The following is a 17,278-nucleotide window of genomic DNA, read 5'->3' as shown; positions in this document are numbered from 1 at the left end:
GACGTGAGCGGCACGGTATTTCCACGTTTCACTTGTCAAACTAAATATACAATCCATTCCAACAACTCCAAAACACTCTTGTGGCCAAGTTGTGACCTACATATTCGCCACACTATGAAATAACAACGTATAATTATGTAATATTATGCCACATGAAGCAAATACTCTGAACTACTTGCTTTTGAAATCACTCCGCCCAGCAGCCAGGTCTGGGATGTAGTTCCGGCTACGTATTTGCCTCGAAAACAACTGCTTCTCGTAACGTTCCGTTTTTATCTCATATGGTGAATGTGCAGGTCATAACTTGTCCACGAGAGTGCTTTGGAGTTAGCTGAGCAGCTCACGTCACTGCCCTGCCGATCCACAGCTTGCACCGACAATTAAAGGTAATGAACCTACTGCTATGACTATAGGGATTAGTATGTCAATGGGTGAAAATGTTGAAATATCCCTTTAATTTGGAGGCCTGGCCATCCCTCACATAAATATCATCATTTCATTTTTTTTTTTTGGTATTATAATCTAATTCTATGTGTGAAATACAGCAAGTCAAGTGTGTTTGGCAGCTAAGACAGTTCAAATGGCCTTTTAGCTCAGTCTCATCTCCATGCTCCTCTCAGACAGATGATCCCAGACCTGCTATAATCCACTTTCCACCTTGCAGGCTTCAGTGACAGACTAACTCAGCCTGGGGATATGAGTGCAGAACCTTAATGACTCCAGGCCACCGGTCCAGCGCCGGCAAGCCGAGCCCTCTGCGTGCCTGCAGTGTCTGCAGTGTCCAGTAAAAGATTCAGTGATTAAAAATCACCTCTAATCACCATCAGCCTCTGCACTGGTGCACGCTGCTGTGTCCTGCTCAGCTGCTGCCACAGAACAGCACTACACAATATTCTCATCTTTCACTTTCTACAGATATAAAGGCTCAGCCGGTCACATGTCCTGATGGTATGAGTCATGCTTTTCATTTGCAGCTGCATGAAGCGCTGATGGTTTGGATAATTCAAAGAATCAGCTCTGTGTTAATCAAATCACATGGATACTTTCCAAAGTTACAGGCTTCTCAGGAATAATTCTGCTGAGCTGCAGTGAAGGGACAGTAACTAAAAAGATACACTCACTTTTACTCATTCGTTGTGTGTAATAACTGCAGTGAGTCATGCGAGGATGGAAAGTTTGGAGAAGTAGGATAGTTGACAGATTCAGTTCTGGGTTCCGTGCAGAACTGGCCGTCTTCTCTTCTGAGCACAGTCGAACATTTTAGTTGTCTGTCTTTTCTTATTCCACTTCGCACTTGTTCTGTCTGTTGAACAGAAGGAATGTGAAACGAAGCCCTCTGTGACAGACGTGTCACTGCACAATGGGGCCTTTTTATAGAGCATTTCTACTTTAACACCAAGGGTTTCTTCCACATAGCAGACATTCCTCCTGGATATCAAAATTCATCACATAATAACATGCCACTGTATCATTTCCCCTGAGTGTAGCTACTCCACCGCTGGTGCTTCTCGTCCTGTTGAATGTGATAAAACAAAGTCTCTGGGAACAGTTACTGTGGTGTGTGCTCTGCATGGAAGCAGAATATTTACTTCATGAGTAGCGAAATAAGCTTTGCATGCGATCTCAGCAAGGCTGCTCTTGTCTTTACTCAGATTATCTTTACTTAAAATACAGATGTTGTGTGCAGATGTGATAACTGCAGGTTCCAAATGTGTAATCACTTTCTCGAGTCGTGGCCCATAATCTGACAGCGGTTAAGTAATGCAATTTAATGAGGGCTTTAACTTAACATGTATTAGTTTTTCATTTGGCTTGAAAAATAGAGATCATTAAGAAATGTGATCCAACGCTGCCCCCTGGTGTCAATTTATACTCCTTACACTGAGTGTTACATAGGGAATTTGTACTCAGGACAATCACAGTGCATCTAAATCTACAAATCTCTATCCAATAATGTATTTGAGGATTAGAGATGGTCCATGTCACTGCCAGACAAACTCAACATGCAGTGATCCAATGTAACAGCTCCTCATAACACTACAGACTGTGTAAATAAGTAATGTTCATCAGGATTATGAGATTTAGAGTAGGAAAATACACAGAATGAATCATCATGATTAGAGATGGACTGATGTGTTTTTTTTAGGGCCGATACTGATACAGATTATTAGAAATCAAGGAGAATGTTATTTTAAACCAATATTCATTTGCAGTAAAAAAAAAATTCAGACTAACAGACCTGGGATAAGACTGAAAGCACTATACTTTTTGTTTTTTGTACACTGTAAAAATCTGTAGTAAAAAAAGACCTTTAATTTTTGTAGAATAACACAATGTCCAACACAAATCTTGTTTCAGTGTTACACAGCCAAGAGTGGTGACTTCAGGGCATCAGAGCCAAAGGAATGAATTTTACAATACATTTATTTTATCGTTATTTTATCTTTTCTACTTTCCCTTTGGTCCAGCACCCCAAGCAAGGGATGTGCGTATATTTTTACAATTATCGTTATCAGTGAAAAAATGTTATCGGCCGATATCAGCCATGATGATAATCCGTTGACACCTACAGTAGTCGAAAGCATCTATGTTCCCGAGAGAGAGGTGAGCTGGGACACAGCAGGTGTGAGGTCGTTTCACTTTGTTCAGATCAGTGACGGGCAACAAGTCACACAGAAACATGGTGTTGTTCAGTTATTCCCTTTTAATGCAAAGTAAAACAGGAATATAAAATGATTAAAATCAACATTTATAGACAGGAAGATCAATTATGACAAGAGCATAAACAAAAAAAAGAGGTTGCATTTACATTGTGCATTTATATTATTTTTTCTGTACATTTCATCATCATCAAAGTGGGTTAGTTAAGCTACTGCATGTCTGCACCAGTACCTGCAAAGAGACAAGTAACAGCCACATGAGGAGATAAGAAAACTTCCAAAGGTGCTCTGGGTTTCTTTGACAGATTTCAGTCAAGTGTTGCATCATTGGAGGTAACTGCTAAAGTCAAGTACACTGATTTAGGAGTAGTAGGAGTAGGTGTTTAACAATGTAGAGACTGTATGACAATTATTAGGGTGGAAGACGGGGGCAGAAAAGAGTCTTTGACATTTTTAGGACCCAATTTAAAAGGCGACGGGGCTTTATTTTCTATTATTCACTGGTAGTGAAGTGTGCGCTCTGTTCATGACGTTGCTTTTGCCTTTTAGCCAACACACTAAACATCTAAACCATTTTCCTACTTCTTCTTTGTTCCTTTATTTATGAATGCGAAACTTGCCCTCTGATTGGCTGGATTTTCCATTCGGGCTGCCGTACAAACATGGCGGCGCAAGATGGCGACACTCTCTAAAGCAAGACCCTTGTTATATGTATAGAAGAACAATTAAAAGGCTACGAAAAAAACCAAACCAATTTTATTTTATAGCGATTATAAACTAATATAAATGTATTCATGGGTAGTATATTCAGATTCTGCCAATAAACTTTGACAATTATTACACACTGGACCTTTAAAATATGTGATGTATAGATTGAAATCAATGCTTCCACTCAATGATCACATTCAAATCACAAGTATTATATTTGCAACAATCTGAATGTGGCCTGTATCTGACTTATAATCTATTATTCAGTTTATTTATTAAACTAGTTGCACTGTTTAGCCTATTGAGTAGGTTAATAATGTTTTGTATTCTGTTAATAATTGTGTTTATTCACATAAATTAACACAAGTAATTAATTAATCACTACACTGTGCCATTCTTTTGTTCTTACTGGAGGATATAGCTGCATTGCATCCGCACTGATCTACACTGAAATTAAATGAGCATTAGCATTAGAATATAGAACTGACATATTATGTAATACATTGTTAGCTCAGCCCATTTGATTTGACCAATCATGGAGGTGGGTGTCAGTAGTATTTTGATCATTTATGGTGGACCTCCCCTGCTCACCCCTATCATAATGTTCATACAGTCCCTTGATACAGGTGGAGTTTAAAGTGGAGACTGTGGAGTCGTGCACAGAGCAGTGACTCCTATTACCATCAGTAACATGTCAGAATAAACCTCAGCTATATGAATCTAACTGAAAGTAAAGGGAAGCACCGATCCAGCATTCTCAATCCCAGTGCCGATACCGATACCTGGGCTTAGCGGCCGATGCTCGATATCGATTCTAATACCACTCTCATATATGAACTGTATACACTACCAGTCAAAAGTTTGGACACACCTTGTCAATCAATGTTTTTTCCTTTATTTTTATGACTGTCTACAATGTTATTTCAAACTGAAGACATCAAAACTATGAAGGAACACATATGGAATTATGAAGTCAACACAAAGTGTTAAACAAAGCAGAATACTGTATGTTTTATATATTAGATTTTTTTTCAGTAGGCACCTTTTGCTTTGACAGCTTTTTACACACTTTTGATTCTGTCATCAGCTTCATGACACATGGAAAGGTTTTCCAACAGTCTTGAAGGAGTTCCAAAAGGTGCTGAGCACTTGTTGGGTGTTTTGCCTTCACTCTGTGGCCCAACTCATCCCAAACCATCTCAATTGGGTTTAGGTCAGGTGACAGATGATACTTTGGTTTTAATAAGCATATTTGTGTAATGGTAATTCGATCTGTTTCTTCGTAGTTTTGATGTCTTAAGTATGAATCTACAATGTAGAAAGTAATACTAATAAAGAAAAAACATTGAATGAGAAGGTGTGTCCAAACTTTTGACTGGTAGTACACTTTGCCATGTGGGGAACATCAGGCTCGACTTGAACTTTACTTTCCCAACTTTGTAAAATGTTGCTGTTCTGTGTTTGCCGTCTACCAGAATGCTGCGCCTGCTGCTGACACGTGGTGTAGCATGTGTCACAAACAGAATTAAAATGAATAGATCGGCGCCATGGATGGTCATTATCTGACACCCGATATCTGGGCCGATATCCGATCTTAAAGGTTGGGTTGGAGATGTTATTCTGGCATGGCTTCAGGCAGAAGTCTGAGGAAAGGAGCTGGTACTTTTGACTTTTTTCAAAATGTGGCCTGATAGAACCGATTTTCCAGGATCTCCAACCCTACCTTTAACATGGGATCGGTGCATCCCTACTGAAGACGTCCCGTTGGCTCAGATAAACACACCTTTGGCTGGTGTCCCCCCATGATTTAACAGTTACCTGAACATCAATCATCAGCATTTGATCAAATCTGACCTCTAGTATAAAAATGTCTGTCATGAAAGACTCTGCAAAGCTGCACAGTGTTAGCTTGGAAAGCGAAAGGCTTGCAGGCCAGAGCAACATAAAGGAGAGCGAGCCAAGTGCTGCACACTGTGACTAACTAGTGCACTCTTGCTTTTTTTTGTTTTTTTGCTTTTTTTCCCCCTAGTACTGAAAAAGAACAACTTAATTAAAGGAAGGAATGACACAGTAACTCCATGATCTACTGTGCATGAGCAAGAAGCAAGAAACAACCCGATTCTGCTCGTTCTGAAAATCTGCTTCAGTTTTCAATATGACCCGAGCAGCCCGACTCATACATTCACTTTTTTTTCTCTTTTTTTTTTTTGTTCACAGTAAGATTATTTTTGAAGCCACCTCATCCCTTGAACAGCGACAGACGGTGACTGTGGAAACTGTTCTCTTGTATTGCACTGAAATGTTTTGGCAATAACCCTTTTTAGGCACAAAGCTCACTGACCAGCAGGCGACTGACTGACAGGCAGGACTCACAGCGCACGTGTCTCCCTCAGCTCCAAAACACGGGGCGCAATACTATCTGGGAAAAGATTTCAACCCTGCAGTGAGACCAGTGAGTGAGGAGCAGGAAAAAAAAGCAAAGGATCAACACAATGGACTGATGCACACACACATTAGCTGCTGGTTAAAGATGGACATCTGTTAGAAAATAAATCCTCTGTGGTCATGCCTGTTTCTGACGAGCAGCCTGGAATGTATGAAAAATATTTTAAGCGTTTGCCTTTAGAAATATGTTTCATTTAAGCGTTTTTTTTTTGTTTTGTTTTTTTAAATCTCACTGCTCAATAAAGAAATGAAAGCGTTTGGATTAAAACCAGATGAGAGGAGCAGTTCCTCAGCGTGGTAACTACACAATCTGAATTGAATTACTGTCACATTCTTGTGCAGACAATCTAATGTTCTGCACTGCAAGATCTGTTTATAAACCTGCAGCACCACAACGGTCTCTGTTAGACAAACAGCAGCGGTGGCTCCGTCTACATTCACACGCAGGACAAACTGTTTGCAGACGACGACGACAGGTGAAGTCTGTCCCTCTCTGAACTTCATTAGAATTAACTCGAGCGCTTAAAAGTCTATTTAATTTGTGCAGATTTGAAAAGAAATCAATGTGGTAAGTTCCGCCCAGCCGGTGCTTTTCAAGGGCGGTTGAAATAAAACGCTCTATAGCCGTCTCCCCGCCCGGTCTGACTGCTTGTTCCCTTGTTAAACCCTCAAACACTCACACACACGCGTTCCCAGAAACCCCGCCGCAGGCAGGCAGCGCGTTCAGCCTCTGCCCAAACTCTTCCCGGGGGCCGAGCTGCGGTGCCGCCGGGCTTTAGCTGTCGTCCTCCTCGGCCTCGGCGTTCTGGGCCTGGATCTTCTCTACGATGGAGGAGGAGCCCTCGAAGCGCTGGGAGGAGATGGCCGCCTGGTGGGACATGCTCTTCCTCACTATGTCGCCCTTCCTCCACAGAGTGATCTCCTGCAACATGACAATAAACACTGATGATGTACAAGATGTGCAACCTATCTATTTATTCACTCTATTCAACTTGATCCTTGATGACACTGTATTCCTTGGCATTCTATTCTATTTATTTACTCTACCTTATTCCATATGTATTTATTGTGTGTTCTGTGTTTTTGTACTGTGCCAGCAAGCTGCTGAAACCAATTGCTCCTGGTGGGATTAATAAAGTTGTCTGTGTCAGAGATGGTGTAGAGCAGGAGTCAGCAACTATATTTGAGCCAGATTTTTTCTCCACATAAGCCTTGGGGGCCGAACATTCAGATAAAATGAGATTAAGTTCACATTTTGGCCGAATAATTTAGTTTTTGATGTTTATTATTGTTTTGATATTTTTATTTTATTTTCTAGCCATTGTCAGTCAGGCTCCCATCACCTGTACCACACTCAACCACCAGGGGTGATATAGATATTTTGACTGGATATTTGTGGGTGTTGCTGGCTTCAACGTGAAGTTATGGACAAAACAATGAAAACAATCAACTTCATCAGAGGAAATAGAAGATGCAGCACCGCCTGGTCCGCCGATTTATTGTGGAATCTCAAGTTACTCATGAAGACCCGTTTCTGATTAAGGTATTCCAATATCTGTTGTTTTTCCAGTTGCTTTTATAGCGGGGACAACAAGATATATATTTTTTTGATCCTTACAATTACAGAATTCAGTTGTGGGCCGGATTGGAAGGTTCTGCAGGCCTGATTCGGCCCCCGGGCCGCCAGTTGATGATCACTGGTGTAAAGGAATGTAGCAGCGGTCTGTCATATCTACCATGATTAGTGGGGGTCAGGGTGTTTGTTCACCACCTGGGGGATATTCTGTTTGTCCAGCGACTCATTAGTGGGACAAAGGATCTCCTGAGAGATGAGACTGGCTGAGAGTCCAGACTGCTGCCAACCACAGAGCCGCACATCTGACCACGTCCACCACTGACCTATAGAACATGAGCAGCATTTCACTGCAGAAGTCAAAGGACCTGAGCCTCCTGAGGAAAAAGCGTCAGCTCTGTTCCTTCTGGTAGAGGACATCTGTGTTCAGGGACCAGTCAGGTCGTCTGTCTCTGTCTCTAAAAACTCCTTTAAAGTTACAATGTATCACATCTCTGAAGTTTTCAGATGAACAACAGCACAGTGACAAAGAAGTTATAGTAAGCACAGAATAAAAGCTCTAATACCGGAGCCTCCATTGCACTATGCCTCCGCTCCACAGCAGGCCCAAGTGACCTGAATCTGATTTTTTCCTCCTTATGTGACCCAGATTTGATTTTGTCACGGCAGTGTGAACAGCACAAACCACATCAAATCTGATCTTTTTTAATCTGATCTGGCCCACTTTCATATACTTCATTGAAATCTGATACAGATCAGATTTTTGAAATGCCACCTCAGTCTGAACAGCAATGTGACCAGTATCGGAATTCAACGCGACCTTGACATCACTCTTGGTCGACATTTGTCACATATCTGTGACAGTAAAGACACTGGAGGGAGGACCGGATGGTGGCTCAGGTAGCGATGAGGAAATGGCACATCTGTCAGCAGCTCCGCTCCACGAAGACACGTCACAAACTTTATTTTGTGAGAACAAACTAGATGTTGATTAAGCACCATCATTTATAATGATGATTGAATTATAACGTAATGCCATTAATCTTTGGTTCAGTCCGGTAATAACAGGTCACTGTGGCTATCGTTGGAATCGGTTCTCCAACTTGGATTGAGCAAAATTCTATTTTTGAGTAAATCCGGGGGTGAAAGTTGGGTAGTTTTTTTTTCACATTGGATAATGCAGGCGCACAAATTATGTGTCACGTTGCTCATGATTCCATCAGCCAATGATATCAGGATCCGTCATCTGTCAATCAAACGTCTGAGAAAAACCAGGAAGCTTTGACAGTGAGTGGTACCAGATCCCTGCGGTCCATCACTTAGCCTAGCTAGGTAAGTTAGCAAGCTATAACGTAGCTAGCCTAGTAGCTAACAGTTAGCTACGTTAGCTAAACACACTCGCACAAATACACACACACCAAGCTGTTCAACATCCAATCAAATTCCTTCGAAACACTGTGTGTCCCGCCCGCTCGATAACGCCCAATCAAATTTGTTTTCCTTAATCGTGTAAACTTGTGCGGAAACTCTTGGAAGGAGGCGGGACAAACAGGACAAGCGGCCATTTCTGAACACCTTTAACCGTCCACACTGCAGTCTCATATAGGTCATAGACATCAGATTGGGGCCACATGTCCTGCTGTGTGAACCTAGTCTATATAAAGCAGCAGCGGTGTGTGTGAGTCTCTTTACCTGCTGTTTGAAGTAGCGTCTCTCCTCCTCATCGATGAGGACCAGGTTGAGGTAGTACCGCACAGAGAACTTCTTATTGACGTCCCTCATGGTGGGCGTCATCTCGTAGCCCGCCAGAAACAGCCTGATGGGGATGGACTCTCCTGCAGGACGTGATGTCAGAGACAGAGTCGGAGTGAGAAACAAATTACCTCAGCGGCAACACAATCATTCCAGACGGTTAGAAACCCTGGTGGTTACTGACCTCTGACCGGGGCGCCGTCCATGATTTCATACTTGGCTATGGTGTCGTTCTCGTGGTAGACGTTGGGCCCCGTGCCCGTCGTCTCCCGCTTGATGATGTCGATCTCCATGTGTCTGATTTTAATCCTCACCAGCAGGAAGTAAATCTTCCCCACAATCACGTCTTTTAGATGATACCTGGAAGAAAACAGTGTAATCCATCAGATCCAAACGCTCCTCTTCTCACTCGTACAGTGGCCCGGAAGGCCAAATCACAATGGCAAATCAGAAAAGACAACGACATTCCACTAAACACAAAAACATTTCAGATTACGGAAAGGGTAGGGACAACTACACTTCTTGTTTGTGATTGGATAGAACCTAAGTCAAAGCTATCCAATCACAAACAAGAAGTGTTGTCCCTACCCTTTCCGTAATCTGAAATATTTTTTTTGTTTTGTGAAGTCCTGTGTTTTGTGAAATGTTGTGTTTTGTTAAAGGATAATTACCGTTTTTTACAATCTGGACCTTATTTCTAGCATAAAATACGATCATTTACTCACCCAGATAACTTTGGTGTCATTACAAGTCGTTCCGACGAAATTAGATCCAGCCGAGAGCCGCGTATCCGTATAATGCGAGTACACGGGGCACCCCATGCAGCCTCTAAATAACACATTATCTGCAGAGAAACACGTTCATTTCACCAATATTTTGTTACGATACGCTAGTGCTATTCCCCTCTGATTCCAGGGTTATCTGTTATCAACATCCGTGGTCTGTAGGTTGACCTACTGACCTCTGACCTGGATGAGGTCATCTCCGACCGCTGCCCGGCTCATTCTGATAATAATCATTCTTGGGCATTCAGGTCCATTTTTAGCTCAACTAGCCGGAGCTTTAGTGAGTCCAGGCTGCAGAGAGGAAGCCTGTGGAAGCTGAACTTCATCCAGCTGCTCATTTTGTTCTGACAAGTCAGAAACAAGAAATGAACCGTAGCATAGTGGTAGCAACAAGCCGGAGATGACATCATGCAGGTCAGAGGTCAGTAGGTCAACCTACAGACCACGGATGTTGATAACAGGTAACCAGCTAACTCAGAGGGGAATAGCACTAAAGTATCATAACAAAATATTGGTGAAATGAACGAGTTTCGCTGCAGATAATGTGTTATTTAGAGGCTGCATTCTGCTGCCCTGTAGACTAACATTATACGGATATACACGGCTCTCAGCTGGAGCTAATTTCGTCGGAACGACTTGTAATGACACCAAAGTTATCTGGGTGAGTAAATGATCTTATTACACGGCTCTATTGAATGCTGCTCTCTGATTGGTCCAGCGCTGCGTTCTGCGGTCTGTTATTTCTGTATAACAGACCGTCGTCAAGTATAACAGACCGTTGCTAGGGAAGCCGCTCTGATCAGCGCAGCACAGAAAAGAGAAACTGTGCAGGATATTTACATTGTGTTTCATTTTTACCGTCATTAAACAGCTCCGGACTAATAGTGATGTTAGATAAATGACTGGTAACCTGTTACAAGTAGAGTGGAGGATCCTTCACATCGCTGCTGGAAACCAAACCTGCTGATCAGAGCCTCGGACCCGGTGTCACAGCTCTCCTCTCGTCTCGGTGGCACCGCGGCTCCGCGACACAAACGCACCCCGTCAACAGTAAAGTTAAGTTAATCTCTTGTTTATGACGGATACGACTACACACAATACACACATTTTAACACGTGTATGGTAATCCATCGATCCACTGATTGATTATCAAAGGCTTCAAATGCACGAACGGGAGGAGGCTCAGCAAAACAGCGGAAGTGACCGGTCTTGCAGATTCGCTAAATGCAATTTTAAATCGATGAAAGTCGTGTTTTGATCAACATTATGTTTCAAATTAATTATTTCACTCGTAAACCGTGTAATAAGCGGGATAATGTACAGTTGGTCGGTTGTTATGGAGAAATAAACCCCGATACAACCTGTCGGGGTTTATTTCTCCATAACAACCTCCGAACTATACATTATCCCTTACGTATTTTATGATAGAAATAATCCAGTCCAGATTGTAAAAAATGGTAATTATCCTTTAAATGTTTTTGATTTTCTGAAATGTTTTTGATTTGTGAAATGTTTTTTGTGTTTTTCTGAAATGCCATTGTGTTCTGTGAAATGTCGTTGTGTTTTCTGATTTGGCCTTCAGGGCCACTGTACACTCTCTCGTGATCTAAAAAGGGAACCTGTGGAATCAGCTCCTACTTTGATTTATTGTACTCGAACTCTATGTGTAGACAGTCCTCGATCCCCACTTCCATCTTGATGGAGGAGTTGAGCTCAGGGTAGGTGCTGAGCGTGTGAACCACAATGTCCAGCTCTTTGCTGACGTCGTTCATTCTCCGGCTCACCGTCGCCCTCAGGAAGTAGCTGCAACAAGTAAATGCGACAGTTGTTAGCTCACAGGTGATGGGATGGCAGCGAAACAAAGGTGAGACAGATGCATGACGTTACGCTGCCCAGTACACAGCAGAACTGGAACGAGTCGACTGACTCATGGTTGCCTGCTTCCTGTAGTTTCAGGTCACATCCTTGTTAGTCCACAGTCACATTAATCATGAACCATGTGTGAAATTTGTCACATGATGTCTTGAGTGTATTGTTGCTATAAATTGTTGAGGGACCTTTCATCACCCAAGTCTAATCACTCTGGCCTCGAGTCAAAGTGGACATTCGTCTCAAAGTTGAAGAGTGAGATGTCCTTGACGATGAGATGGACTGACAACCGAAAAACAAAAAAAACAATACAGCTCCAGCTCTGACTGACTGTCACTGACACAGAGGCATCAAAATAAATTAGCAAAATAAGGGAAGAATATGTTAGCATGAAGCTCTGTTCAATAGTAAATTCAACCAACCAGCACCTGCAACACTCAATAATCCACATGTTATAGCTCTTATTTCACTAAAAACCTGAAATGTAAAAACACAACGTTGAAGTTTAAAGAGGACATATTATGGAAATATCACTTTTTGAAGGCTCTTTAACATATATTTGGGTGTTTGTCTTGCCTTCTGACCCCTAAAATGTGAGAATTGACAAAATAATCTGTAACTTTCAGGCTCCCTAGTTTGAAATCCACGTGGTTTTATGAGCTGTTCCCTCACTTGTCTTGAATTCGCATAATCCCATCTCTACCTGTACCAGTAGAAGGGGCGGGGGCACTGAAAGCAGCCGTTCTGAACAGGGCTGTTTTGAGAGGATGAAAAGAGCTGTGATGTTTGATCCTTGGGGGATTTTGACCAAAGCATGTCACAGACATGTCTTTAAGACACCTGGGAACTATTTTAATTTGTGGAACAGGGACATAATATGTCTCCTTTAACTGGTGGTGGTCAGGAAATAGTCCTGCATTCATTGGTGTTCACATCTCTCCAATAAAATCAGTAAGTCTATCTCCAAAAATGTCAATGTCTTTCTTTACCATGTCAGTGTTGGCATTTTAAAATGTCATGTCAAGTATAGCACTGGCATGTTGCTGACAATAACGATGAGGACACATGGGACACAGTCCAAGACTCGACATGAAGTCATAAAAGCCTGGCTACAAGAACTGCCTCCTCCTTCTTCTCCTTATCTTCAACTCTGTCCCTCACACTCACTCCAAATTGTGCTCATCAGCTACAGGAGCTCGTTCAGTAACAGACTGATCCATCCACGCTGCACCACAGAGAAAGCACAGGAAATCATTCCTACCTGTCGCCATCAAACTTTTTAGCTCTGCACTGTAGGGGTTAGTCACCTAGACAACATATACTCGGAATACTTGTTTTTAAATTCCATGTAAATATGTACCTATCCTGGTTTTTTATGATGTAATAGGTACATGCAATTGAACTGGGCTGCAATCGAACTGAGCAGCTGGCTACTGCATATGACTGGATGTATGTGTTGTCTTTTTACTATTGTTCACTGAATGGTCCAAGGCAAATTTCCCATTGGGACAATAAAGTATATCCTATCCTATCTTATCTTGCTGCCAACGGGGATACATATTCTGAGGGTTGGGTATTGAATTGTTTAATTTTATTTTATCTTAGAGGTATATTTAGGGGTCTGTTCATTACATTTCATAGTTTTATTTTCTATTGGGAGGTCTGTAACAAAAGAATTTCCCCTCTGTGACAAATAAAGTACTTCTGACTCTGAACCCCTCTAGGACCAAGGAGATGCTCACTGACTTTCAGAGGACTAGACCCAGTCAGTCATCATCTGAGGGACAGTCACTGAGGTGGTGCACACTTATGAATAAATACCTAGGTGTCCACCTGGACAGTAGACTGGACTGGTCCCTGAACACATATGTCCTCTACCAGAAGGAACAGAGACGACTCTATTTCCTCAGGAGGCTCAGGTCCTTTGACGTCTGCAGTGAATGGTGTCTATGGTGTCAGTCTGTCAGTCCATCCATCCATCTTCTAGTCAAGACTTATCTTAATTTCAACATTACTAAGAAATCCTTTTCCCGCCAACATGAATGTTGTCACTATAAAGTGAAGATGTGGTGTATGTGAAACACCTGCACAGAGAAGAGCTCACCGTAGTTTGACGTTCTGACCGGTGTAGGACTCGTAGGGCTTCTCCACGTGTGTGAACTCGAAGTCGAACGTCTGCGACTGTGTGAGCTCCCCGGGTCGAGCCAGGTCCTTTACTAGAGACACGAACTCATGATGGTTCCCTCTGTCGTAGTACAGCTCTGGAAATGACACATGAAGAACATCATCAGACAGCTGCAGCGGAGCGGTCTGACATGATCTCATTAACAGTTTGTGCTTTTTCTTTTGAAGCAGATTTGATATGAGGACTGGAAAGGCTTCATCGTGACAGTTGAGGATGTCCAGTGCCTCTGTCAGATGAAACATTATACAGATAATGATCAGTTCTTCAGTGACTGGATCCTCACACTACATCTACTACAGTACTTGACAATCTTTCTGGGGACAGAAATGTGTGTATCCTGCCATTCAGAGTTCTCCCTCTCATGTGGAGGCAGATGGTGATGAGAGGGATAAAGGGGAACTGCAGCAGCAGCAGGGGAAGTGTTGAAGATGCACTCAGGGTAACATGTGTGTGACAAGCATCAAATAAGAGGAACTTCTTACTGTGCAGTTCATCAAAATTGTGCTCAAATACAAAAACTGCATTTTAACAAATGACGTAAAGCACTTTTTCTTATGACTGGCAGATTTCAAATGAAACATTTACTCTTGTATGCAGTGTACCATGGTGCACTGCATACAAGAGTAAATGTTTCATGCTGACTTATTCCTTAACAATACAGTGACTGAGTTTGTTATAAAGTCCTGACACTTCACTTCACAAATCAGGGTGTGTATCATGAATGTGTTTAGATCATTAACAAGTCTGCTCTCACAGAACGTGGATATGTCTGAGCTTTTATAGTCGTCCCTCTGCTCCATTCGTTCAATGCATTTTGAACTACTGTCACCTGACATCCTGCTTATATTCTCTAGCTCTAGTTATTTTCTTTAATACCAGACACAGTGAAAGGTTGTTGGATTTTAGAATCAAGTATGATGAATAATATTTAATCATATTTATTTAATTCATTCTAAAATGATTTCAATCGTTTGTTTTTTTTATTTCCTCATAAGATCAAACTTTTGACTGCTGAAAGTTGCAGGCCAAGGTACCATCGCTTTATACACTGTGGTACATTTGACTCTGTTCTAATTAATTAGTTTAGAAGCTCACAGTGTCAATAAAACATAAGGTGATGAACTCTGCTGCAGCACCAAAGTGCTTCTGACTGAGTCTGATTCAGACATTCAGTCTGCTGTTGAGCCAACGGGGTCATTCCTCTGTTCCCACAGCCCTATGTTCAGATAGATAGATAGAGTCCAGAGGGAACATAGGGCTGAGGGAACATAGGGCTGTAGGAACATAGGCACGCTCCCGAGCCAACCTCCTAACAGCTCTGAGTTAGCATAGACTCAGCTACAAGTTCATAACAGGTGTTTGCAGGACATTTTTATTGACACAGTAACAAGTAATTCTAGCTGTCATATAAGCGGGTGTTTCATTAATTGCTGTAAACATAGCAGCAGCTTTCCTCTTCAGTCTGTAACTAAGTGCACTCTGTATGAAATACCCAACTAATGCACCTTAAATGTAATATTGGTTTAAATTAATGTACATTTTGTAAAAAAAAAAAAATTAAATTGAAACACAAGAACACACTTTCTCCCCTTGTAATGTTTCTGTTTTATTTTGGGATGCATTTTGTCGTCGACTTCTGAATAATAATTTATCTCTGTCAAAATTAACGTAGGCTACAGTTATATCAGGTTTGGTGTCATTTTAAAGGATTCAAAGTTGGAATTTCTCTTAAAGAACCTCATAATATTGGCTAAATATTTCATTCACAAATGTACATTTCTAAATGTTACCCCATATCTTGAAAGAGCTCTCTATATTTTGTGACTCACTATAAATACCGCTTATCCTGCACTAGGGTCATGGGTGAGCTGGAGCCAGCTGGAGCTGAAACTAAAATTGATTGTGATATTATCATTCTAATTTGTCATGTTTGTATTTCTTTATTTACCTTCCTTATTTTGTATTTATTTATTTTATCTTTTTTATTTTTATTTTTTTATATTTATTATTTTTTAATTTCATGGGTTTCCTGTTCCAGTCGTTTCTGTTACTTTACTCAAACGCTGACATGTTTTGCTCAGTTTCAAAGTGTAGCCTAATCCTTATTGAAATTTCTTCTGCTTGTAAGATTTGTATTAGGCTACTAATAAAATATTTAGTAGGCTATATCCTGGACTTTTTTTTTTTTTTTTTTTTTTTTTAAATCAACAGCTTTATTTAAAAGAAGTTGACAGGTACAAATAGTATACAGGGAACAGTATACAATGAAAATACAAAGAACATGTGCCAGGGGTGATGTTCATTATACAACAAGGTTATACATAGGCTATTACAAAGGTCTATGGTTTTAATAGCATTTTCATTTGCTGATTTGGTGATTAGCTTAAAATAAAGTTCCATTTCTTTTTGAAAAACATAAAAGCAAGGGGTTTTCTTAGAAAATTTACCTTTATGAATATGAATCTTTCAGCGCCAAAGTGACAGTAAACAGAGATAGCTTCAAACAACAGGGGTCAAAGGTCAATGAGAGAAGCCAGCCAGCCAATGGCTGCTGTGTCAGCTGACGTTAGCTTGCATCTGTGTGTCACGAGACCCGACGCTGGCTTCACACAGACACCTGTTCTTTCTGACAGCAGCTCAGCTCAGACTAGTCAACGTGCCTCGCTCCTCGCTTATCGTGGAAATGTGGCAAAGTGCAACGAGTGTGTGTCCGCTTGTTCTGAGCTGGAGCTAGCTACCCAGTGCCTGCTGCCACACTCGGGCTACCTGTGTGTGTCTGTGTATGTGTGTGTGTGTACCAGCGGGCTGGCTGTGGAGCGCAGGCCCGCCAGCCGCTCACCTATCTGCCCGATAAACTCTATCTTGATGCCGTTGTGCTCCAGCCTCTTTCCGGGGTATTTGAGCGTCACGTTGACTTTCCCCGACACCGTCTCTCCGTCGTAGAAGAGAAAATATTTGTCCCTCCTGCCGTCTTCGCTCTTGTGCTCAGCTTTCTTCCTCGTCTCGGCGTCATTCAGAACTATGTCGATATCCGCGCTCTGTCCGAACCCGAAGAAGCTCATGGCTGCTGCCGGTCAGAGGCTGGAGGAGCCGAGGCGACCGTCCGTAAGATGCTGCTGCAGCGGGGAAGAGAGAGGGAGAGAGCCGCTCTGTGTGGAGTCAGTCCGTCCTGCCGTGGAGCTCTGAGACGAGCCGACAGCTTTCAGATTATTCACGAGTTCCACTTACAACCGGTTCACTGCGCATGCGTCGACAAGTCATGTGAAGTCAAGCTGGATTTATTATCACACCGAGTTTTGTT

At 41.9% G+C, this 17,278-nt stretch overlaps 1 protein-coding gene across 1 annotated transcript; it reads right to left on the bottom strand.

Annotated features, from left to right (window-relative positions):
• Window positions 1–4,699: 4,699 nt before the first annotated feature.
• On the bottom strand, window positions 4,700–17,271 carry LOC310997678 (vacuolar protein sorting-associated protein 26B-like). The gene is made up of 6 exons (XM_083987465.1): window positions 16,817–17,271; window positions 13,897–14,053; window positions 11,562–11,726; window positions 9,323–9,498; window positions 9,079–9,221; window positions 4,700–6,735 (listed from the first exon to the last, which is right to left on the bottom strand). Exons 1-6 carry the CDS (start codon window positions 17,037–17,039, stop codon window positions 6,589–6,591), a joined length of 1,011 nt encoding a protein of 336 aa, XP_083843591.1. The 5' UTR covers window positions 17,040–17,271; the 3' UTR covers window positions 4,700–6,588.
• Between the last annotated feature and the right edge of the window lie 7 nt (window positions 17,272–17,278).

The sequence above is a fragment of the Trachurus trachurus genome (genome assembly GCF_905171665.1).
Source record: "Trachurus trachurus genome assembly, chromosome: 14".
Classification (NCBI taxonomy): Eukaryota; Metazoa; Chordata; class Actinopteri; order Carangiformes; family Carangidae; genus Trachurus; species Trachurus trachurus.
This window is presented reverse-complemented; position numbering and strand designations above follow the sequence as displayed.

Coding starts and splice junctions, on each gene's coding strand:
- LOC310997678 (XM_083987465.1), bottom strand. CDS start 17,039: ATGAGCTTCTTCGGGTTCGGACAGAGCGCGGATATCGACATAGTTCTG. Junction 14,054..16,816: donor AGAGTTTATCGGGCAGATAG/GTGAGCGGCTGG, acceptor TGTCATTTCCAG/AGCTGTACTACGACAGAGGG. Junction 11,727..13,896: donor GGTCAGAACGTCAAACTACG/GTGAGCTCTTCT, acceptor TACTTGTTGCAG/CTACTTCCTGAGGGCGACGG.